Source organism: Pollicipes pollicipes, unplaced genomic scaffold, assembly GCF_011947565.3.
Source record: "Pollicipes pollicipes isolate AB1234 unplaced genomic scaffold, Ppol_2.1 Scaffold_5724;HRSCAF=6776_pilon_pilon_pilon, whole genome shotgun sequence".
Taxonomy (NCBI): Eukaryota; Metazoa; Arthropoda; class Thecostraca; order Pollicipedomorpha; family Pollicipedidae; genus Pollicipes; species Pollicipes pollicipes.
The window spans coordinates 9,844,255-9,870,240 of NW_023596746.1; the positions used below are offsets into that span (position 1 = coordinate 9,844,255).

General features: G+C 49.6%; 1 protein-coding gene and 1 pseudogene across 1 annotated transcript in view; both read right to left on the minus strand.

Annotated features, from left to right (window-relative positions):
• LOC119102478 (translocating chain-associated membrane protein 1-like) overlaps positions 1-5,138 on the minus strand; it is a 10,625-nt pseudogene extending 5,487 nt beyond the window's left edge.
• A 13,325-nt stretch (positions 5,139-18,463) lies between these two features.
• Positions 18,464-25,986, minus strand: part of LOC119102479 (serrate RNA effector molecule homolog) — a 59,909-nt gene continuing 52,386 nt past the window's right edge. The window contains exons 16-19 of the mRNA XM_037225850.1: positions 24,029-24,192; positions 23,558-23,701; positions 19,119-19,204; positions 18,464-18,703 (exon numbers count right to left, since the gene is read on the minus strand). Coding sequence (XP_037081745.1) covers positions 19,141-19,204; positions 23,558-23,701; positions 24,029-24,192 — 372 coding nt within the window. The 3' untranslated portion in view covers positions 18,464-18,703; positions 19,119-19,140. The remainder of the gene's footprint in view (positions 18,704-19,118; positions 19,205-23,557; positions 23,702-24,028; positions 24,193-25,986) is intronic.

Genomic DNA, 25,986 nt, shown 5'->3' on the forward strand with positions numbered 1-25,986 from the left:
ACATGGTAGCGTTCTGCTCAGCACACGCGAGTGATGGATGGTTCTGCATTACATAATACCCACTCATGAATACTACCAGACGTCAGGCTTTGGTGCTATGCTTGAGAAGTACAGCTAGCAATTATTTTCCATCTACATCAAGGCTGCTTGTAAATACCACAACACAGCTACACACACATTCAGCCAGTGCGCTGACCTGTAGATGATGTGTCCGCCCCAGGCTACCGAGACCAGATAGAACACCAGTAGCTGTCCAGATTCGGTGAAGCGGCTGTGCCTGGTCTTGCTCAAATGCAACCTCTTGTGATTTTCTGAAACGTCAGCATGAAACATAAGCCTTTTTTAACACCCCACGAACTGCCGCAATGCAATTATTTACAAAACAATGCAGCAATACCACAAAGGTTTAAAATAACAAGACTATCTCCGAGGCGTGAGACCATGCTTGGTCCATCGGAGGGGGGACGTAGAGGCCACGTGGTTAGCGCCTTCGGCTCCCATGAGGGGCCCTGGGTTCGAACCCCGGTCGCGTCATGGCCGCCGCTGAGCGCTCATATCGCCGCAGGAGTCGCTGGCGCTCCAAAGCAGGGTGCGTGACGACGTGCGTCAAATTACATTCAAACCACCGCTAGCGACGCACATCGCCTGTAAAACATTCATAGCCATCTAGATGCCAGGTGCTGAATGGATGAGAAGATCACATTGTCTGGAAAGCTACTCACATCGATGATGAATTCCTGGACAATGGCGTGTATGACTATGCAGATGAGGAAGTAGAAGAAGATGACGCACAGATCCTGGATACCATTTGTACAAGAAGATGGGTGGTTCGTTTTCGTTCTCAATTGTGACGTTGTGCTGGAGAGCAATGAATTTGGTGGCAAATGGAGATGTGGCCTGCAATAAACAAGAGCATGTTAGCTATAATACCAGCATCACGGGTGAACACGTTAGCTACAACGCCGGCATCACAGGTAAACACGCTAGCTATAACACCCGCATCAACGGCGAACACGTTAGCTATAACACAGGCATCACAGGTGAGCGCGACATAATGCGAAGGAAAACAGTCACCCAAATTTAATGGTAATGTTAGAAGAAGTCGGATGACTTCTAGTATGCCACTTCTGGTACAACAAACCGTAACTATGTCAATAGCAATGACAGACTGCACTGTGGAACCACACGAAGGTATGGCGACGACGACAGCTATCAGACGGATCGAACTTGCTTCAGCCACACAAGATGGTCATGGATAAACCCACTTCCAAGTCAAGCATTAAGCCGTTGCTCATTTTGACACTAGTTCATATTCACCGTTCTTCATAACGCAAACAGAAGGAGGGGGATGGGTTCGTGGTAGTATTCCGGATGAAGGGGGGAGGGGGAGGCACGGGTTCATTGTGCCCTTTTTTAGCTATGATTTTTCATTATAAGTTTATGGCCTCGATGGATCCAAATAAACACCGTAGCGGAAATAAATGGCCGAGCGGACGGTTCTTTAATAATACAACGAAAAACAACGCACGTTCTGTGGGCCTGCAGCAACCGAATGGGGCACAAGTAGAATGACCGCTAGCACAGACAAAAAAAGAACTTGTTTGTTGATTGAGGCTGGCACTCAGGGGTTTAACGGGTCATCTCGTCGTCCCGAGCCCTAAGCTGGTGCCATGGAGTCTGCTTGCCTGGCAATTCGATCGCTCCAGGGAACTCCTACGTTTCATAACCATACTCCGATTCGTTTGCATGGTGGTTTTGGATTCCGAGCACCTGCTAAGCGTAACATGTTTGCATGTACCCTGAACCACATCGCCCAAGACGTCCGCCTACTTCAACGGCGTAACTTTGCACGCGCCCTTTCGCCAGACAGGAATCTGAAGGGTTTTACGTCCGCATAACGTTTGCGGCACGGCCGCCCCGGGCCTGGGTTGACCCTCGTTGGCCGTAGCCAGCTGACCTTTCCCTTTCAGTTGGGTCAAACAATGGGCCCACTATTGGACACGTACCCAGTGCCGTTGGATCAGTGTCTAGCAATGCTAACCAAAAGGAGCACTCTCGATCAACAGTGGCCTTCCACGGATTATTCCCATTCGCACAAAAAGTTCTGCACTAGTGCCGTGGCCCCATACGTCAACCCGCCAGGGAACTCTCGGTTGCTCAGGGGTCCCTCACATTTGTCTCGGATCCATTCGCCTTACTCGGAGGGCCCTGCACATTTACTGGGGGCCATATCAGGTAACCCTACGAAGTGCTTGATGCTCACAGGTCCATTTCATTGGTCAACTGCCCTTTCCGCTTGCTCCACTTTGCGGAGAACCCTACAATCTTGTCGGGCCGTTTCCGTTAACCTGTCTCGGCACTCTTGATCGCACGAGGGTCCGCCACGTTGGTCTTGGGCACTTCATCTCTCGGAGGATCTCGGGAGGATCATCAGCGGAGGAACTCGGAGTTCCTCCGCTGTTGCCGGTGACCCTATGCGTTCATCTGCCACTCTCGATCGCTGCTTCCACAGTAGTCCTGAATTCTTCCCGTTTGCTTGGAGGGACCTGCACTCCGGCCGGTGTACAATATGGTCACCCGCGTGGGCACTCCCGATCGTTCCGATGCCCACCACATTGGTCATGAGTTCTTCTTCTTTGCTCAGCACTGAAGAGGCTCCATGGTTGATGGGAGCCTCTGTTGATCTGCCACAGCAACTCCGATCGCCCAAGTCCTGTCTCTATTGGTCTACGGTTTTCCAATTTCGTCGGACCGGCGTTCATTGTATTTCCCAAGCTCAAATATAGCGTCCTGGCTTAATGAATCTGTGTGCACAAGTGTGAGATCTACACAAGCTCAAGGGGACCATCCCACCTTTTTGTATTTTCACTTGTTACATCAGATGTGTACGCTGATCAGTAAAGCCAGTTTTCTCAAAATCCTTCCAATTACCTCACAGTTTTGATTTGAAGTAGCATACCATGTGAGAGAAATCTCATTTGACCCCCAGCCCACCGTGGGGAAAGAAATATATCGCACTTGCATAGCTTTTTCAACATGTGTACTCTGTAATCTTCACAATACACCAATGTGCCAAAATATTTGTGCAATAAATGTTTTGGAAGTATGAAACACTGTTCAGACAAAAAGGTATACAAACATGAAGCTATTATCCTATAAATTCAATGACACATTACACTATGGCTTTGATTTCTCCCCAATAGAATTTCTCACAGGAGCTCTTTTTGAGGTGCACTGTGGCTGTGGGAATTGGAACATCACATAATCCATGCTACCCACAGAACCAAACCTCTACCAACCCAATTCTCCATAACAGGCTCTTGCCTGTTGGGCCAATCACAAATGTTTCTTTAATTCTTGCTAGTAAATGTGCAAATGTTATTCACATGTTTTCAAGCACCCTTGTCTTACACATTCCTTGATTTTGTAACTGAAATTTTTTCACATGACTATTAATCCTGCAGAAGGCCCATGTGCCTCCTTGCCTCTGGGGCAAGGAGGCACATGACCCTAATGCCCCCTTGAGGTATTATTTAAAACTGCAGAACCACAAAACTGCCAACCAAGGCACCTATCAGAATAAAGCTGTCTATGTAAGACACCTCCTTTGAACCACGTAACAGCAATGATAATAATAAAGCAGTAAAATCATCTTATCTCATCTTTCAAAATAAAATAACTGCTCTGTCTAACATGCAGCAGCATTCACAGTACAAGCAAATAGCAAAAGATGGTGCTGACTGCTGATTGGTAGTCAAGTTAGCTTGTCACTGGGTGGAGCCCTCTCTTCCATTAGTTAGGTCTAATCCCCAAGAAAAATGCTAGGTTGGGACAAATCCCAGGAAAACATAGAACTCAATAGTTGGGCTGGTCTCAATATGTTCATGTCATCATTTGTTACTGGAATTTCTCCTGAGCAGAGGTGCTGTGCTCAAACTCATATTGTGTCATTACATGAGTTCAAATAATTTTGGATGGACTGATAAGAACAGTGCCAATTACTCCATGAATAGTGTGCATGAACATTGTTCTACTAGCTAATATGCAACATCTTGGAAAAATAAGGTATTGCATGCTAAGCAGGGCAGTGTGCAGATGGTCAAGTGTCATGTGTCATTATCCTTGTAAATGAAAATTGTGGGTATATACTGTAAGCATTACCCCCTTACATACACTGCTCTGTATCAAATCAAGACATGATTAACAAGATACTCCCAAACTCTTCTGCATTTCATGTGGCACACTTGTATTTTGAGGCATGCATGGTTTGGCATAGCAGACATTGTGGGCACATTTACACCTTGATACCCCATTTCATAACAAACCAGCTACACAACATGCAAAACACAATGGTAAAACCTCACCCTATTATAATGTATATGCAGCAGCAGAACATGGGCTGACTCAAAAAAGCTGCGCTCTTAACCTATAACTTTAAGTAAAACAATCAGACACCAGTGCAGCCAGGTATCAGCTTGAGAACATCATCACTGAGGTTTAATCTGACATTAGGTGCCAAGAGCAGAACACATCTGTGCTGATGTACTGACAACAGAGTTTGCTGTGCTGTGCCAACAATGACCAGCAGTTTGTTAATAATGCTGATAACCAGTAGCAATAAATAAACACAGAGGAAAAGAATAAGTTCAAATGATATGGAAGACACTCTCTGATAACTCAGTTACAGCAAACTGTCACCATTTACAGAGCTTGACCACATGTAAGTGGGTAGGAAGCATCCAACTAAAATTCCCAAAGTTGAGTGAAATTAATCTGCATTAACGACCAGCGACTCTGGCCTGCTTTCAAAACGGTCAAATGGTAAAGCATATATCGATATATCCCACTGCAAAAGCATTCACCAAGACCAAACATATGGAAACGAACAGGCAAGCATTACCTTGCTGCTCACGCGAGACGAATGCCGGAACTCACCTGAAACATCAGCCCGAGAATGAAGACCATGGCAATACAGGATATAATGTCTTCATGGTTCTGAGTCACAAACTCGTGACTAAAAATCGGTGGATTTTTTGTTGATTTTGTTCTACTTTTGAGCCCCATGTCGGCGACCAAACGTGCACCACGCGACCGGGTCACAGATCTGCATCAGCCACAATCTGTCTGCCAAGCGCCGAACAACTTTCCCTTCAGTGTGCCATATTCTGGGCGGAAAGAAGTCCGGATTTGATAGCAAAACCAACTATCATTGTTTTGTTTTATCATCTACCCTTCTATGTGATCTTTGATTTATATCATATTATGAAAAATGCACAAAACATAAACGTACGTGTGCCTTGATGTTTACACTAAGAACACACCATTTTTTAAATGTTTGCTCCATAGTTGTTGAATATATGTTCTTAAGTGCAATTGATGACAATATATCCGTATTGATTTATACTGTTGAAGCCCCATTTTGGAAGCTTCCAAATTTGCTGTCTATTCTATTCAAAACTAATGTTTCACAAAAGCCCAATACCGCCCAAAACCTCTGAAAAATTAGACAAAGTTGGTAGCAGTGTAACTCATGGACGCCAAGTTGTCGTCGAGTGGCAACAGCTGGCGTATGCAGCTACTTGGGAGCCGTGCTGTTTTTTTCTTTTTTGGCGACCGACACTTGATGTGACACATTTGTATGTTTGTGTATATGCAGTTTGCTGATTGTAATGTGCCACCCTTGACAATATGAAACATGAGTCTATTGATGCGTGGAATTTTTTTAGAAAGCGTAGGGGGAAAACGGGCCAGCCGGGCATAAAGAGATCCGGGCAAGCATCCGCGAACTTGGGCCGTCCGCATCCACAAAGCTGATGGCTCCGTGACGTGTATGAAGAAAGCTCCATATTCGTATTCGCATCCATAGCTACATAAAAAAATGATTTGTCCGATTCGATGTGATTCGATCGATACGACTTCGACTATTTTTTTTCTCAAGTTCATACCACGAAGCGCTTGAGATGCCGAGTACGATGATGCTCCTCGGTCCCCGCGATATTCAAGACTATGACCCCCAGTGATCTGCCAAGTTCAAGGTAGTTCCCGGAGTTTTTCGGAGACATTGAGGACATCTTGAACGTAGGTTCTAGATAGGTGGAAATGAAGTCCAAAATTTGTGCTGACATTTCTAACTCATGCTGGTCTTAAAATGCCCAACATCCAGCCAAAGTCGATTTCTGAGAAACTATGCAACATGGCTTTGAACACGCGCGCTCGCAGCGCAAACCAACCTCGACGTCCGGCATTGCAGTCTCCATAGGCTGCGTAGTGATTACGGGCTAAGTGATCCTGCCAGTCCCGACACTAAGCGGTCGTCAACCAGCAGACGAAAAAGATGACCCACCCGAAATAAGTATGTTTGAACGCGTTAGGGGCTTCAAAACGTACGTTCAACAAGTGGTCCGGGCGAATATTTCACCCGCGCACGATTTTTTGATTAATATGAACGGATCAGCCTGTACAAACCCTCGAAGGAATGCTGGAATCTGGTGGAGGAAATGGACAAAAAAGGTAGAATCTCTATGTTTCGCGCTCCTGTAACATTTAGTTTGAATAGGGGGCACCCTGAACATTGTTTGAAAGAACGCCCGAGTTTCATCTTCGAATGGCTCGAATGTATTTTGAAAGACATTCGGAAGCAGTACTTCACGACGGTCGTTCTCACGCGCACGGCAACCCGCCGCTTGCCGTTATCTGCAGCGGCCATCGCCGTTCGGTTTTACGAAAGCGGCAACCCCGGCGCTGGCTGTCCTTGCCCCTGAGATTGCGAGCGTGCATGGCCTAAAACTGGTTTATGTTATTTGTTTCACCAGCAGTTCTGCAAAGGAATTAACGCTCTCAGACCACCATGAGTTGCCCTTTTATTTTCTGCTTAATTTCGATCTACTCCATTCAACGCTTCTGAGACCTCTCACATTTTCTGGGCAGGGGGTCCCGCGGGAAGAGCTCTAGGGGCACATTATCATTACCGGTTCAGAGCTGAAGAGTTGTTCCGTCCCAGCACGGGGTGTATTCGGGCTGGCATTCTGGCGACACGGGGTCGCTGGTCGACGCGGAGGCCACTAGAGAGATACATCATGCCATATTGCAGTCTATGATCATCGGCGGGGTGGACTATAAGCAGCCCTGCAGGAGACCAAGGTTATTTAAAAAAAGAATGGAGCGTCTGGTGCTAGAGAGGCCTCGGATTTGGCGTGTCCGCGAAGGTGCGCTTTATTCAGTGATTTATTCAGCGACGAGTTTCGATTTACCTGCAAACATGTCGATCGGTCAACTATCGGACGATAACATGGAAAATGACATTTGCTTTGCCATAGCATGTGCCCTTGGAGATTAAAAGCAAGATCAAGGGACGCGGAACTCCATATCACTAAAAGCTACCATCTGATTTTAACTTTCCAAACATCTGAATATTTACCAGAGAAAAAAACATCGTCCATTAAGAAGTCCCGCCCTTTCCATGTTACCCTTTAAGATCGAACTACCCATCAAGATCAAACTACGCCTGAAATAACGGAAAATTTCATATCACCAAAAAGGTGCCAATTTTTCGGATTTCAACATTTCAAGCATCAGAATATTCGCCAACACATTTACTGTCGTCCGTCAAAAAGTCCTACCTCCTTAAGGTCACCCTTCAAGGGCAAGCTCAGGCCCAAATGACGGGCAACTCCACATCACTCAAAAATTACTGATGGATTTCAACTTTTCAAGCATCTTAATATTCAGAACGCATTAACTAGTGTTCGTCAGAAAGTTCTGACCTCTCGAGGTTACCCTTCAAGCTCAAAGTAAATCTCAAATGGCGGAGAACTCAATATTAACAAAACATTATCGATCAATTTCGACTTTTCAACCACCATAATATTCACAAGTGCGTGAATTAGCGTCCGTCAAATAATCCATCCTTCAAGGTTAAACTAAGTCTCAGATAACGGAGGGCTCCATATCACCAGCAACTTCCGGCCAGTTTCAACTTTTCAGGCATCCGAATATTCACCAGCGTATAAGCTAGCTTCTGGCAACAAGTCCTGATGTCCCAAAGGTCGTCCTTGAAGGTCAAACTCAGCCTCAAATGACGGGGAACTCTATTTTACCATGAAACTAACGCCCTGTTTCTTTTTTTAAGCTTCAGAATGCGTCATGGTTTTATGGCGTCATGGAACGTTTACATAACATTAAGCGGCTGCCAAACTAGCCGTGCAAAATTGCCACCCTAGCACTCACTTGTAGTGCTTCAATTTCCCAACAGTCGCGCATTTTTGTCGACGACTTTACTTCCACCGAGTCAGAACCATTACCACCCGTGCAAGGGTGCACGAATGAACTTCTGCAGACCGCCGGTTAACACAGCTCGCGCACGTTACGTCGCTTTGCCTGCAATGCCCGCGGACACCAGTCGAGCGATCGGCTAATGATTAAACTCTACAGCCAATGTGTGAGTTCTCATAGCTTCCTGTTGCTGGAAACACTCATGACACCAGCAGTATTTGAAGGTCACGAACATGTTGAGTTTAAACTATTTACTTCAAAATGACTTACAGGCAGAACAGGGCTAACGACATCTTAAGTGCGTTTTTTTCTAGCGGGCCAATGCAAGGTACACATCGACTCTTTTTCCGTCGACGGACCGAAAGTCACTTCCGATGGAAGGCGGGTGGGGGGGGGGGGGGGGGGCAATAACTTCTGGCTTAAGGCCAGGCAGGAATTACGTTAGACTGGCTTATGCTATCCGGTGCAAAGCAAGGGGGGGGGGGGGCATTTTGAAGTTACGTTGCGTTGATCTGGCTCATTTTTGCCGAATAAAATCGTAGCAAGCAGAGCAAACCGCAGCAGTACATAGATATATTTATTTCAACACTACACAACACGCATTCAATACGTTTGAACGACACGTGGGTCTCCTCACCGGGCCTTCTGCCAGACTCCTCGGGTGTCGCGAGTCCTGTGTTTGGTGTCCGTGGCAGCGGTAGCCCGGGTTCAGCTGACTTGTCGGTGACCTGTGCGATGGATGGATGGCGGGCCGCTTCGGAGCAGCAACGGGAGATCAGTCCCGGGCTCCGCTGTCCGACACGCCCTGTAGTGCTGTGTGATGTTTAGTCCTGGAACGTCTTTGCTAAGAGAAACAAAGACTCCTAGCCAATGGGGGAAAGCCCCGCATATTTTGCCAAATTACGCACGAAAACAACTTTATTCCAATGCAATTATCTCGTCCTGTACTGCGTAAAAATTCGAAGCGGAAAACGAGCAGGCCAAGATGCGAGTCACCGGGGGGAGAACGGAGGTTGAATGGAGGCCGATTAGCGTTGGTGAAATTAATGAGCAATTGCCTTCATCGTTGATATACCGGGCACGCGAGGGGGAAATGATTCATAGTAAGTGGAATGTCGCAACGATGACAACGGAGGAATGCGCTCGAAATGGTAGTAGTGGGTGATTTTGGTGTGGCCGATGCGAAATCTGGCAAGCAGCACTTTCTTTGGGGCCATTATCTTGATCGTTTGTCGGCCATTGGTTAAGTATGGGCTTGCTCGGGTGGAGGCGGCGATGAGCGCGTTGATCCCATTCTGATTGGAGAAAGAAACGAAAATGTAAATTGATAACTGCGAGAATATCGGAAACGGTACAAGGAAGATGATTGCGTTCCGGTAGCATAGGACTTAAATTTGCTTCCTCGTCAGCGGTGTTGTTTCCATGAATATTTACCTGACCTGGTATCTATAAAAAATATTACGTGAATTTGTTGAGGATGGAAGCAGAGCGCTCGACGTACACCGTTTAGCGTTGGATGAGATGAATTAAAGAGTGACGAGAGCTTATGGCGACGAGTGAGAGTCGGTGCACATGACTGCCCCTTGCATGTTACCTTGCTTGATGTGGAGCAGGGCTGCCAGGATTGATTTTAGCCCAGCCGTACACACAGTGTTATAATTTGACAGGCGCTTTGACTAATGGTAATCATGATGTATGAAGGCGGCCCCGTTGTGGTTATCGCGTCTGGAGCCGTCAGCATGTATAAAGGTCATACTGTTTGAACTCAGCAAAGACTCATGCGCTTCGGTTTCTGATACCTTTTGTTCTTTGTGTTTGAACAGAAAGATCACGTTAGGTGTAGGGTCGCCCCAAAAGGGCAGGGTGCTGGAGGTCAGGCTGCAGGAAATGTCAGTGAGATTAGGCGCTCGCTGTGCTCCAATAACGCTTTGCTGATGGTCGGGTACTGAAGTTCCACGCTGTTAAGTGTGAAGCTGGGGTGGAAGTGTGCGAGGATGTTGTATGTGGGGTTACCAACATGCGCCGTGGCGCGTGCATAAATGTGAGAAGTTGCAATTTTTGCCGTTGTGATAGGGAGGGGAGATTAGTACCTGCGAGCAGATTGCACCAGCCACTATATGGAGAGCAGCATTCTGAACGGTCTCCAGGGTTCCAATTTTTTAGAAGAAATATCACCAAAAAAGCCATTACAGTCCATCCGGGAGGTATAGGCGCATCAGGGATGTATAGAGGCGGAGGAGAGTGCGTCTGTCAGCGCCCCACTCCCGCCCTGCTACGCATTTTATCACGTTCAGTCGTGTGGCGCAACGTTGCTTAAGGCACAAAATAAGCATTGCGATTTAGACGACGGTCTAATGTCAATCTAAAGTACTTAAAACTGTGAACTAGAGGAATTATTTCACTATTTGGGTTCAGCGAGGTAGCATGTTGAACACGATTTCGCCTAGGAAAGGTAACTACAGCTGACTTTGCAAGGAAAAACTGCAGTCCCTGTCTGGTGCGCCATGCATGGATATCATTCATAGATAATTGGATGTAATGTAGTGCATGATCGACATTAGCATACGTACACCACACAGCCAGGTGGTAAGCAGAGAGAATACTGAAAACGTAAAAATAGTATCAATGTCATTGAAAGTATCATTTATCATTACGAAGAAGAGAGTTTGGATAAGACACTGCCCTGAGGAAGACCGTGATCCTCTGCCGTTGGAGAAGAGTGTTTTCGCAACGCACAGAAAAGGTCCCCAGGAAAAGTCAGTCTGGAATTTTTTGACATACTCGGCGAGCCGGCCGCGAACTCCGATTTCATGCAGGTTAATGGGGAGGGCACTTTTATTTACCCTACCGAAATCGGCATTTAAATCCACAAAGAGCGCTAACGTACTTGATTTACTAAAATCTGAGCTAAATTCAATCCACGTGCACCAGACTATCCGCCGTGGAACGACCGGGACAGAAGCCATTCTGAAAAGTCCAAGGGTGATTTGACTTTGGGAACACCCTGATACGTCCGTTGACCATTCGTTCAAATATCTTAGAAGTACAGCTAACAAGTGTGATGTGGTGGTAGCTCGCAGGGTCAGAGGGGAGTTTAGATGGCTTAAGTATAGGAATAAGTGTGCTAGAACGTCAGAAGGAAGGGAAGGACCCGTTAACACACATATCGTTGAAAGCCGACAGAAGATTGGTGAGTCCAAACCTGGTAAGATTTTCAAGGAAGGGACAGGCTAACTGGTCTGGACCGACGAAGGCGTTTCCAAACTTACTGATGGCATGATCTGCCTCATAAGGTGTGAAGAGCTCACGCAAACCAGCTCACGCAAACCACGGGTGTCACCTGCACTTCTTCTATCAATTACACGTAAAAGCAAGTTATTTGAACAGAAACTGAAGAACCCCAGTCCCCAAAATAATGCAACATACACTTCCTACCGTAACGTTCTGGCTACATCTCTTAGGCTAGCTAAAAAGAAATACTACAGTAATGAATTCAGTAAACATTCTGGGAACCCCAAGAAAACATGGAAAACATTACGCAATCTCATCAATTCAAAACAAAAAAGGATGCAGACCTAACCAGGATTATTGGGACTAATGATAAAATTATCACAGACGATCCGGATATCGCAGAATCATTTAACCTCTTCTTCAGTGAGATTGGACAACAGTTAAAAGACAGGATTCCTAAATCATCTTTCGACCCCCTCCAGCTCATCACAAATGTAGGAAATGAAATGGATCTGCCGCCCACTAATGAACAGGAATTAATTCTTCTCATCGATGGGCTAAACAACGTCGGAGCTGGAGTCGACAATATTAATTCAAAAATATTCAAGCTATCTTTTAAGGTTATACTCAAAGCAATTCTCCATCTTTTTAACAGCTGTTTGTCCTCGAGGAAATTTCCAGGCATTTTCAAAAAGCCGTGATTAAACCCATCTTTAAAAGTGGGGACTCGCAACTTGTAAATAACTACAGACCTATCAGTATTTTGCCGTTTATGTCCAAAATTCTCGAAAAACTTATATATAATAGACTCGTCCTTCATCTAAACCAAAACCACCTAATTCACCAAATTCAGTTCGGATTTCGGAAGACCAAAAGTACTTACATGCCAATTCTTCTTCTGCAGGAAACTATCACTAAGGCTTTTGAAAAGGGGGAATATGTGTTAGGTTTGTATTTAGATTTGAAAAAAGCCTTTGACACTGTAAACATCAACCTTCTTCTACGTAAACTTACTAAATATGGTATTTGACGAAAATCTCATGAAATCATTTCTTCATATTTGTCTGGCAGAACTCAATGTGTAAAAATAAGGAATAATCTATCAACAATCAGAAACGTAACAATGGGGGTACCCCAAGGATCCATTCTCGGCCCAATCCTCTTTTTAATGTACATAAATGACTTGCCTAAATTAAGCAGTAACATGATTTGTCTGTCTTACGCTGATGATACTGCGATTGTTTTCAAAAATAAAAGTATTGTCGAACTTCAAAACAATGTCAATACGCTTTTGCTTCTAATGACTTCTTGGTTTGCTGCTAATTTTCTCTCCCTGAACGTATCAAAAACATTCACACAGCATTACACAACCCTTCCTTCGCATTTCCGACTAAATGTGCAAATTAATAATCCACCTATTGAAGAGAAAAAAGGAAATTAAGTACCTTGGTGTAATCATTGACAAATCTCTTAAATTTACAAACCACACTAATTTTGTTGCGAGCATAGTACGTACAAATATTGGAATAATAAGTAGGGTTAGGTACTTTATTGATAAAACAACGTCACATCTACTCTATAACACTTTGATTCTTCCTTATCTAAATTACTGCTGCTTGGTTTGGGGCATAAATTATGTTTCTCAACTAGATCGGTTGGTAATTTTGCAAAAAAAGGGCTGTGCGTCTTATAGAAAATGTGTATCCTCCACAAAGCTCAGAGCCAATCTTTAAACGATACAAAAATTTGAAACTATCGGATATTGCTAAATCTCAAATGTTAATTGTGATGCCCAAATTTTTAAGTTCACAACTCCCTGCATCATTCGATTTGATTTACGATATCTACGAATCCAATGACATGGATATGAGGCGAGCAAAACATTTAGACCAACCTTTCTCTTTTCGTAATTATAGACTATTTACAGCATCTTGCCTTGGCCCTAAGCTGTGGAACGACATTATGGTTTCATATTTTCCAAGAATAGCTGATATCCCTGTATCAAAAACCATCGTTACGAACATCATCCGCAAGCATTTCGTGAACACATATTAACGTAACCAACATATTTGAAGACATTGCCACCCTTGTGCTGTACATATCCAACGCACTTCATATTTGACCTCCTTCATGTTTCATAATCAGTTTCTGACATAAAGTCATGCACATATACCCAAATTCACGGCGCTGGCTCCGGGAGTTCTCCCAGCAACAAGCTCTGCTTAGCTGGGTGGACTCCCTGGACATCCAGCTCAAAACCCAGCACAAAAATGACCAGGTAATTGCCCCCTCCGACTTGTGCGACTGTATAGCCCTTACTAACACGGCGAATTGAGTGGTTGTAGATTATTGGGCGGTTATAGCGGGCTGTCAGTAGCTGACTTTGGCTAATGACTACTTTAAGCTTTTTCATCTATGATTTTTCCCTACCTATCACATAACACAATTCCTTCGGGTCTGCTCCACCTCTTCGCCTGTTTTTTTTTACGTTTGTTTCATCTTCCTAGTTGGGAGTGCCGCGACTTGATTTTATGTTTTCTGGTGTTAACGTACGGTTTACTGCGTCGCTGGGATTGAGGGAGGGGCACTTCTGGTTACCTGTTCTTGGGTAACGGCGTAGAAAAAAAAGAAAAAAAAGAGTGCGTTGGATGTCTCGGTGTAAGCAGACGTGAAGTTGAGCATGAGTAGTGTGGCGTTGAATGTATTTGTAATATGTTGTAAATATTGTCTGGATGATGTTACACGGGCGAAGTATACGGCAAATCTTGTGGCGGCTTCGAATAGGGTGCTGTTGTGTTGGTTGCTGACTACAACGTGCGAGTTTTACAATGTGGTATGTGTTTGTTTGTGAAGCACCATATGAGTGGCCATATTTTGGATAGAGGGTAAAGCGGTTGAAAGTATCTGAAAATTGGGGAAAAACACCGACGTGTTGGGATGAGAGAGAGAACCCCTGTGCCCGGTGGGGCGAGTCCCTCGTCAGGGAGGCTCGCAGCCACCGGGTTCGCCTCAGTGGGGTCGGTCGGCGCGGGCTCGACCGGACGCCGCACCAGACGTGGCTGACCTGCTGGGGAGGAGCGGCGGGGGAAGGGGGAACTTCCCCTCAGCAGTATTCCCACACTGCCGAGGGGAAGCGCTGCGCTGTGACACGGCGCTGGATCGGCATCCCAGGCTCCTCAAGAAGATGCGGAGGGGGGGGGGGGGGGGAAGGGGCGCCGTCGCAGAGGTAGTGTCAAAGGGGGAGGGCGTTGGCCACTCCTGAAGGTTGGGGTCTCGTTGGACGGGTACAAGGGCCGCTGCTGCTGCCTGCTGCTGGCGCTCCTCGGCGCCCTGCGCTGCATATGCCAAGCGGGACAAGCGCGGCGATCCCAAGCTGCGTGCGGACCTTTGCACGTGGCGCAGCGCGGGTCTTCGCGCCACACTCCCGTGTGTGGCGGGGACTGGCGCAGCGGCCGCAGGTCGAGTGCGCAGCCCGGCAGGTCCGGTCAGTGTGGCCGAACCGTTGACACGTGCGGCGCTGCTGGGGAGGAGGGACCCAGGCCTCCACCGGGACCGTGAGGCATCCGCAGTGGGCGGCACGTGAGAGTTATAGCCCTTAAATCGCAGGCAAACCAGGGGATGTGGACCAGGCCGGGACGGCGGGAGGGCAGGCGCATGACCTCGCACAGCCGCTGCCCGGTCAGTTCCTCCAACAGCTCCTAGTCCGACAGCTCGGGGAGCTCCGGGCTGTACATCACCGCCTGCATAGTGTTCAGGCAGTCTGCGGTGGCGACTGCGACCGTCGGCTCCAGAAAACTGCCTAATTTGAGCGGGGCCTCGGCCTGGCACAGCTAGTAGTGCATGCAGAAGGGGGGGGGGGGGGGCACAGACGGCAGGTGTCCCTCTTAGGTTCATGCCCCTTCGGAACCTATGATTTAGAATCCGAGTTGAGGGCCCGAACGACCGGTCGGAGGCCGTATTCAGGGGCCCGGCCCACAGGGCCGGCACTTAAATGCCAGCCAGAGGGCCCCTCGTGCTGATCAGATGCCCCTATGTCGATAATGGCCTATATATCGGTCAGACATCACCAGTAATACACAGTCGGCCACGGCGACATGGGACTGAGGGCCCATTTTACAAGGAGGGACAAAGCCGGAGCCAGCGATTTACACTGGTCGGGGCTCCAGCGTCTGTCAGGGCCTCACAGCGCCTAACGGCGGCGCCGTGTCCGCAAGGGGCCCCGAGTCGGCCAGAGGCAGTATGCGAAGAGGCCCGAATAATGTAATAGTGTAAGATGTTATGTCCTAAAGCGTTCAAAGATACTTCTCTCAGCAACGTCATCACTCTCGTCCGCGCGTTGGCCACAGATTTGGGGGCCTTCCGCTATCAAGGGGCGCTATCTATCTGTAACCGCTATCAGCATGTAGCCCCGTTACCAAGGCTCTGGCTGCGCGCCTGGACACGCTAAGCTTTTGTGAGCTCACATCCTGATCAGTAATCCGCCCCGTCAGTCCTCGCAGCAGCTGGCAGGTGGCAGCACTTCCTGGTGGCTGGAGGTGGTGGAGCCTGAAGTGTTGCGCGTGTACTGAACGCTGAAGGCGCTTACACTAATTACTATTTTAAAGTAAAGACAAGGAAGAAAAAATACAATGAAGGATACCAGGGCAATGCGTGATAGAATTATAAAAAGAACACCACTACCACATTGTCCCACAACGGCAAAAATTAAGACAGAAACGGAGCAAGGCTTCGACACAACCGCCACGAACCGCGCCGCAAACCGGAAGGATCAGGTCCTCAGGCCTGAGCCCAAACCTCAGAGTCCTCAGGTCTTCTTGCACCAACGTGGAGATCACCGGCCGAGGGATCCCGAAGCATGGGATTTCATTCGATCAACGCAAGTCCCTTCTCACGGCCCGGGAACAATCCCTCCCAGAAGCAGGCCTTTCCACGGTCCATAAGCAATCCCTCCCAGGGCCAAGCCTTTTTCAATCGTATGTCCCAGGTACTCAGGTACTCCAGGTACAGGTACTCTTTTATTATGGATCCCTCTCCATGGCATAGGCGGAAGCGCTGCGTGTGACGCCGGAGGGGAACATATAGGAGGCATGTCTCCTACTTGTTCCAGACACGCATTGTTGTCCATTGGTGCTTTAGGGCGCATCGACTATAATGGTCATTTTGCGACCGTTTTGCAAAAGGCATTGTCTAGAAGCAAGACAAAAAATAGACGCCGCACCATTCTGCCAGCAACGACACTGCTTCCAAAATGTGCGATTAATTACTTCCGTCATACTACTCGCTCAATAACCAGTTTCATCAAGAGAGAAGAACGTACAAAACTGCCGCGGGGAGTGATTTCCCAGACTTTTAGTTCGAATCCTGTTGCAATGAGCAAAAAATACCTACTTCAACGCCGATAAAATTATATTTTCTACGGGAATAACTGAGGACGAATTCTACTTCGCGCTTCAGCAAACATCCGCCGGGTTTAAAAACCGCGGCTGATTCGCCCGGGGAGTACAAGTTTGCTTCGAAACTGAACTGAAACATAAAGATGCTCTGCAAAGTCCTAAAATGAGTGGTTGTGGCCATGGAGGAGCCGGAGCAAGCTCAAGGGCGGAGGCGTAGGACGTGGCACGACTGAATCAAGCTGCAATGAGAAATGGCCGAGTCACCCCGGTGAGTATATTCATGTTACTTGTGGCGCTGATGGTGGTGACTGTTCTTCGTCTTCTGTTCGACAAGACATACGTTTGAAACCGCCTGACCTTACCGGCATCGTTGGCACATGACAAGTGTTTTGGTTACATAGCACTACTTTTGCGTGGGGCAAGTTGATGTCAAAGGAATAATTATTTTCATTTCATCTACATAAGTACCACGACAATTGAAGGGATGCGAGTTTAATCTACATTTGTCAAACGTGTAGCAGCTGGGTGCTCTTAAAACCAGTCCTTCAACTTCAAACACATGTTTGTTGTCTTTAGATCACTTGTCAATACTTATAATCTTCAAATGTTTCCAGAAGCTGTTTTCGGATCTTTTCGGACCTTTGGTGGCAGAGGTCATCTCAGGGGCTATCGGCCCAGATCTAGCCCACGATACCCGGCAAGACCGTGCACTGGCACCACGCGAGCAGTTGCTCACGGCGCTCAGGTTAGTGATGCTGCAAAATTAATCCTGCCACATGTGAAGGCATAATGATAATCATGTATAAGATATCTGTCATTTGCCTTAGCCGTAGATAGGCGTGACATGATGCGTGATGGACATAATATATTATGTGCGTGACTGGTACCGTTGGCAACCATCAGTCACATACAGTGACTGGTCAATACGCCGTGTCTTCATGCTGCGTGCGGCACATGCATCGCAATGCGCTTGAAACATGTGCTCGGAACGTGGAAATCCCACGCTATTTAAAAGCATGTGACGTAAAATAACCAACAAAACCTGTGCTTTGTTTGCTACGTCGCTAACCGCACAAGAAACGTTTGGAAAAAATGAAGTGAGAACTCTCAAGACAGTCTTTCGAGTCAAACCGTCATGTCGAAACATGCCAACACGTCATGTCATGTCAAACAGTCAGGTCAAACAAACTTCCGGCCCAAATTTCACAAGAAATTTCAGGCTCTTCGCATCCTCTGGGTTTTATCTGTTTGTGGCGGCCGGTCATGAGCTGTCGAAGTTCACTGCACGCCACGTCAGCTATCGCATAAGCGCGGCAACACAGGCTCGTCTAGCTGGCGCCGTGGCGTGGCCAACCGGACAAAAGCTGCAGGGAGTCCTGACAAAAAGCTATCGCATGCAGGGCCCTCCGGCTGATGTGAGTAGCCTGCCAGTGAGACGTAATATCTGCACGACTGCCTCGAAACGCATCCCGTCCTGGATTGCCCTGATCGTCATGTGAACCCGTCGTTTACCACGCGCTCGACATAGTTGTACTCCTGACGGTTCTTGGCCCAAAGGCGCCGACCACTCCCGTTCTGTAGACGTTTATTGGCGCAAATCTCGCAAGAGTATCCGTCCAAACACATTTACATCGCACTCTCGCTCTCGATGCTCCACTTTCTTCTTCCAAGTTTAGCCCCGCTCCGAGCGCACCACGTCCGAAAGTAAAAGCGCTCTCACAAGTGCCGAAGACAGCGCCACGCGCTAGAACTCGTCCATGTCCTTCGGAGCATCCAGGTCCCGATAGCTGCTCAGCGGCCTGACGTGCCTGAAAACAGCGCACCGTCATCAGCAAACACGGCTTTCACGAACACGGCAGAAACCCGTCACCGCCCAGCGGCTGATGCGGGCTGCAACACCGCAACGACCGCTCACCGCGGATCGGGCCGTCCAATCGGCGCCCAGTCTCGACCAACAAGCGCGCGCCACGTACGAGCCAGCTCGCCCTGACAAAGTCTTTCGACACTGAACAGAAGTGCATAGGAAGGCGGATCGTGACCCGGCTAGAATTTCATCCGTTTCTGTTGGCCAAGCGCTGCGTGAGCCAGGACAGCAGAGCGGCACGTGATTCGTGAGCGAGACCTCTTTCAATGTGAAAAACCCGTCAGACGGCGCGCGGCGCGGCGGCGGTGGCGGCAGGCGCGCCGCCGCGCCGCGGCCGCCGGCGTCGCCGCTATACATACGTGGCCGCAGCAGCTGTGGGAATTACAACAAGTCAACGTCGGGCGGCGCGTCCAGGTCCTGGTAGTCGACGATCCTCCGCGGGTCCCTGTCGAGACACACACAGGTGGAGGGCATCAGGTGGGGCGCCGGGCCGGCCGCCCCCGGCCGCGCCACACACGCGCCCGACAGCCGTCTTTGCAGACACGAGCGTGCGGGGCACATGCAGACCGGTCGCGAGTCACGCGGGCGGACGGGCCGGAGGGCGGCTGCCGGCCGGTGACGCGGGGGCAGCGTGCCGGCCGCCGGGGTCGAGGTGCCGGGCCGCGGGCTTCGGCCGCGCGTCGGTGCGTTTCTGACCCGCTGTCGCCGCCGGGCAGTGCGGCGTGTAGAGATCAGTGCGCCCGACAGTCCGGCCGCAGCAGCCGCAGCCGACACACGGCCCCTGTCCCTCCCGCCCTCGCCTACAGTCCACGCCGCCAGCATCGGGGCACGAGCGGCCCCAACGCCACAGCCGGCGCCCAACAGGCGTCCGTGAGTGATGATGATGATTTGGGCTTCAGGGCGCGCCGACTGCCCCGGTCATTTGGCGCCCATTAGCGTCGGTGAAACAGCGTCCCGAAGCATAAGTGGGAACTTTAGCCGTTCGCTGCGGATTTTAATCTTTGAAAATGCGAAACTGGCCCTGAGACCAGATCCTAAACATTGAATGACCTGCTGGTGCAGTCCGCCGTCGCATTTTAATTTCGTATTTAGTTGCGACCGACGAAAATGAAAGCCGCACACAAATTAACTCGAAGCAAACAACTCCAATCATTCTTATCCATGACTCGCAACAAGCTGTAGGGAGACTGACTATTACTCATAACGTCAAGCGGCGCACGACGTCGCATACCCTTCAGGAGCGACAAATTCTGCCCAGGCCATGTCAGTGCTCACGGCCGCAGCCAAAATTTGTACAGCCCAGCGTGGGAGTCCAATGCGCTGACCCAGTGGCTATAGTGTCCCCATGGAAATCGGCTGGCATCGCCTGCTATTTAAATGCGCATGCAACTGCTAAGGCCATGCAAATTAATGCAACCAAAAGCTCTGGTGTTAGACTATTGCTTATTTCGCGTGGAAAAGATGACATAGCAAATGATAGCATGGAAAACGTCGGGGAACAAATCGAGATAAACATACGTTATGCGGCAATAGTACGACAGAAAACCGCATGGCGGATCGTGCTTAAAAGGTCGCGTGGCATACGAATGGTTGGGAAAAAGGAGCTAATTCATATATATATATATATATATATATATATATATATATATATATATATATATGAACATATATATACTAAATATGATTTAAAATAAAAAATAGAAAAAATATATGTGCGTGCGTGCGTGCGTGCGTGTGTGTGTGTGTGTGTGTGTGTGTGTGTGTGTGTGTGTGTGTGTGTGTGTGTGTGTGTGTGTGTGTGTGTGTGTGTGTGTGTGTGTGTGTGTGTGTGCGTGCGTGCGTGCGTGCGTGCGTGCGTGCGTGCGTGCGTGCGTGCGTGCGTGCGTGCGTGTGTGTGTGTGTGTGTGTGTGTGTGTGTGGTGTGTGTGTGTGTGTGTGTGCGTGTGCAACGGTGTAACGCGCACTTACGCACGCGCGCGCGCGCGCGCGTGTAAGTGCGTGCAAATATCAGTGCATAAATCGTAAAAGATCAGATATGAAAGATCTTCAAGAATGGCGATCGCATTGCAAAACATCACAAGCAACAGGCCGAATGTACAAAAATCATAAGTGGGTTATGGAAACATACAACAGCTAAATAAATGCGTATGATATAATTCAATACATGTGGTATTTTGTAATTTAAATGAATGTATAATATGATATAATAAGCATAAACATTCGTGCAAGATAAAGATGGTCAGCCATAAGTGTATATGATGAAGTAGCATCACAACACATGGTAAAGGTCTAAGGGAACCAGGACAATAAATGTGCAAGCACTGACACTAAGTGGAGCGAAAAGGGTTGCAAGTCTTCAAAGACTGCAGTGACAGCACTGGATGCTGTTATACATTCAGTTGGAGAGGTCACATTCACAGTCTCATTCAACCCTGTACCAATGCTACAAACTGAGAGGTTACGTACTTCACGTATTGATTTTATGAAGCTGCGAATAACGTGATGGATATTGGTATACAGACTGCTCCGGGGCAGATCGGTGGGTTTAATCCCACGAATCTGGTAGATTAATCCACATAGATGAGTCCACTAACTGGCGCCCCCTAGTGTTACGCCGAATAACCGAATCTAAAAAACCCGGACGCATTTACGGAACTTCTCACCAAATTCCACTCGAAGAATATCTCAAAAGCGCATGTGTCGATCACCCAGGACATGCTTGGTTCCGCCTACATTTTCAACCGACGCCAAACCAATGCCAGGCACTAGTTCATTTCCGTTATTTTACTTGTAACGGAGCACGACACACGTCGTCACGCACCCTTCCATGGAGCACCAGCAGCTACATTGGCCATATTAGCGCCCCGGGGTCGCGACGAAACCGGGATTCGAACCCGGGCGTACACGTGGGTGCCCAAGGCGATAACCCATCGGCCACTTCCCCATTACAACCTCAATTTCGTGCGATGATTTGACATACGGTCAGGTGTCATGTCCCGTACCAGAATACCAGGTCACCGTGGTTATGCTGGTGCGACAACCCATACCGCACAATACCGTGACATGACGTCCACAAACTAAATTTGTCCTTAGTGATGTGTTGTGCCGGAATGTGGCGTAATAAATTTGTCCTTGGTAATGTGTGTGCCGGAATGTGACGTAAGACAGAGCGATACGAAGAGTATAATACAGCTAATTTGGATATGATGCTGAAACGAATTCAAAAGCAGTTCAGGGGAGAGATTAAGTTCATTTTGAAGGGGGCGGGGTTAACTCCAAATTTGGTGTTAATAGCGCAAAAACGTAGCAAAGAAGGTGCAAAATTGTGTTTTATATTACATTAAGAGAGTCTATGACCCAAGCCGCAGTGACCTCAGCCCCCCCCCCCCCATTTTGGACTTGGTCCCACGCTCATGCACTACGTTCACCAGTGCGTTCAAAGTGGATTACAAGAAAGCTTGCGGGTTCTGAGAGCATTGTCAGTAACATTGTCCATCGCTCATCTGAAAATGTGCATCTTTTTCGTTTGAACCTCCCACGTTCAATGTTGGAGAGAATGAACCCACCAACACATAATTTTTTAGTCAAAAACGTAAAAACTTAACAAAACCAATTCATTTAGTGCCTCTCTCCACTCTATCACTATTCTCCTTAAACCGACACAATTCCACGTAACTTGGGTCTCGACATACATCGTACGAGGCAAGAAGAAAACAGTGGTTTTATCATGACAATACCATAGATCACAGCGTCACAGTCGAATACCAAGAGCAAACTCAGTAATAACAGTCGATATGTGGAAATAATTAAGATCCAAACGCTGCTTGGAATAAGGGCGTTCCACTAATTCAGGGAAAGAGTCTTGTCTCTTATAAAGACTCATTAGTCTTAACAAACTAACAGAGCCCATAAGAAAGGTGTCTTAAGGGAACATGCTTTTTGTTGCGGAGCCACGAATTACGCGCCTGCAAGGCCGTTAACATGCATTTCTGAAACAAACGTTTGCACTTCGCATTTGTCTGACAACAATTATCAAGCATTCCTTTGGATGTTTTAATTTAAGTCGATGTACACGAGCGTTGGTGGAATGTTGGCGGTGTGTTCTGAGTGAAATGGGAAATTTTGCTCATGGTCATGTTTTTATCCTATATGCTCAGCACAATTTTCACTGGGCATCTAGGAGTTCGCTGGGTCTGCTCTGACTTCAATACACCAAAGAAATGACACAGAGAGCTAAAGAAGAACCGACTGGCAGCCATCGCTACACGCAACGGCGACTACTACAACTACAAGAAACAGGCAAAATAGCAAGATGGCAAGAGACGCGGGCGCAAGGCGTAAGCGCCGCAGGCGTAGGACGTCTGGCGCGAGCTACATCGGCAGGCCACAAATTTGGCGCTCTGCAGGGTCGCCGCCACACGGCCCGCTGTGTGAGCTCTGCCGCATCGAGGGTGGCGGAAGGGGAGGGCGAGGGGCCCCGCCGCGCTGGCGACTGTGGGACCGCTCCCACCGTCACCACACCGCTGACGGGGCGCGGGAGCGGAGCGGAGGGGGCCTCGTGTGACGGCGGCCGGCAGCGGATCCCGGTGGGCTGGGGGAGGAGCGGCGCGCCTCCCGCCCGGCCCGGCAGGCACCACACCGGACCCACGCCGCCGAAGCCGCCGCGGCTGGTCAGACGTCGCCCCCGGCGCCGGCACCGTCAGACGTCCCGGGCGCGGTCGACCGCAGCCACCACAGCGTCACGTCACACGAGCACGCGGCACGGCCGGACGCGTGCCGGCCGCTGGCGCGCACTCACCGGCGTCCGTAGGGTCGCGGCGGGCGCGGGTAGGCGTCCCGCGGCGGCAGGTATGGCTCGCGGTAGTACGGGTCGCGCGGCGGCGGCGGCTGGTAGCTGCCATACATCGGGGGCCGCTGGTAGCCGCCGTAGCCGCCGTACCCGCTGTCGGCGGAACAGCGCGCGTCAGCACACACACGCACACACATATCATCGCAACGTGACGTCTGCGGCGATGAGCCAATCAGGACCGGGCACCGTCGCTCTCGGCTGAGCGGAGCTCGGCGAGCCCATGGACGGCACGGGCGGCCACCGAGCGCCACAGGGCGCCGCTCTGGCCGCCGACACCGGACACGGCCGTCGGCGCCAGCTGTGCCCCCCGCCCCGCCCTGCCCCCGGAGATCCCGCACACAGCCATGGGCGCGCCATCGGCCCACCGCGCCAGCCCGCCCGACCGCCGTCAGCCGCGGGCAGCGTCGGCGCCTCACGTACTGGTGCGGCGGCGGCGGCCCCGGCTGCGGGTACGGGCCCACGTGGAACTGCGCCGGCGGCTCCTCCTTCCGGCTGGGCCCGGCCCCGCCGCCGGCCTTGGCCGACGGATGGTCCGGCAGCTGCGGCCGCTTCGGGTCGCGCAGGTAGTTGTTGAAAAACTCCACCTGCGAGCGAGGAGCGGATGCTGAGACCGGGGGAGCGACACAGGGCGGACTGACAGTAGGAGACACTGACGCCGGAGTAAAACCAGAACACTCGCAGATCACAAGCTGGCGGTGAGATCGAGCGAACGACACCGGACAAAGTCACAAAGCACAGGACAGACCGGCAACGGGGAGAGACGGGGACCGACAGCAGACTGACACCAGGCGGACTGACAGGGCAGACCGGAAGTGGAAGGAACCGACAGCAGACTGACACCTGGCGGACTGACAGGGCAGACCGGAAGTGGAAGGAACCGACAGCAGACTGACACCTGGCGGACTGACAGGGTAGATTGGCAACGGAAGGCATCGACATCAGACTGACAGGGCAGATTGGCAGCGGAAGGAGCCGACAACAGACTGACAGGACATATTGGCAGCGGAAGGAACCGACAACAGAATGACACCTGGCGGACTGACAGGGCAGATCGGCAGCGGAAGGCACCGACATCAGACTGACACCAGGCGGACTGACAGGGCAGATTGGCAGCGGAAGGCACCGACATCACACAGACACCTGGCGGACTGACAGGGCGGATTGGCAGCGGGAGGAACCGGCTGCAGACTGAAACCAGGCGGAACTGCACAGGGCACCGGACGCTCCAATAACAGGGCAGATCGGCATCCCAGGTCTTTTTATCTTCATCGACTCTCTTCACTGGCCGATGTCACCACCATGTCGCCACTGTACGTCCACAATTTGGGACTTCGGGCATAACTGACCGCAACGTCAAATGTAATGAGCTTCGGCTCGTTCAAGAATGATTGGTCCAGAACCAGCTGATACTCACCTCAGCGGGTGGATGGCACGGGGCCCAATCACCTCAGCAGTTGGAGGGCGCCGGGCCGCACTCACCTCAGCAGGTGGAGAGCGCCGAGCCGCACTCACCTCAGCAGGTGGAGGGAACCGGGCCACACTCACCTCGGCCGGTGGAGGGCACCTGACACATTTACCTCACAGGTCGGTGGTGCCGGCCGCTGTGGCTTAGGGCTCAACTGGCCGGTAGTTTGACGGAAGCGAATTTTTCGACGCGAAGCTACTGCTCGTGGCATTTAAACATGTTGCAGAAGCGTTAATTTCCTCATAGAGTTTTACATGTGCAGTTCAAGGCACGAAGTAAAGAAGAGAGAACATGATCCGAGTCAACTCTGTGACCTCATCAGCCGTGAGTTCCAGCTGCGGCTTCTCGGCGCCGATAAATGTTTGTACTAGAGGCCCATGCCGGTCACCGAGTCGAACCCTTCACCCCCCCCCCCCCCCCCCCCCCCACCACCACGACGCGGCAGCACGAGGAGGCATCTGGCCCACAAGGCAGACAAATTGCTCGCCAAAGTTCATCTAAAAACATTGCAGTGGACTGCATGTTCGGCCACGCCGTCCGACCAATGTTCAAGCATGGCTAGTTCGACGAGACTCATCCGGCGTAAATGGAAGATGCGGGACCGCAAGACCGTGCAAGCTAAATGCTCGCCAAACAGACGTATAACGCTGAGCCCACAAGTCACGTATATTACCTTCTTGTTATGAAAGGAGGGTACGAAAAAACTGAAACGTGCGGCAAAATTATAAAAACCATGGCAACATGAATTGGTGAGCATATTTCTGGGTGCAATTTATGTTAAAATCGCACACCCAGTTGTGGCACGCCACTTAATTGGTGATGGTTCAGTTTGACGTCAAAAACGCTCTGATCATTTGAGGAAAAAAGCAAAAAAAGAAGAAATGTTACGGGTCGGCCCAATGCATGGCCAGTC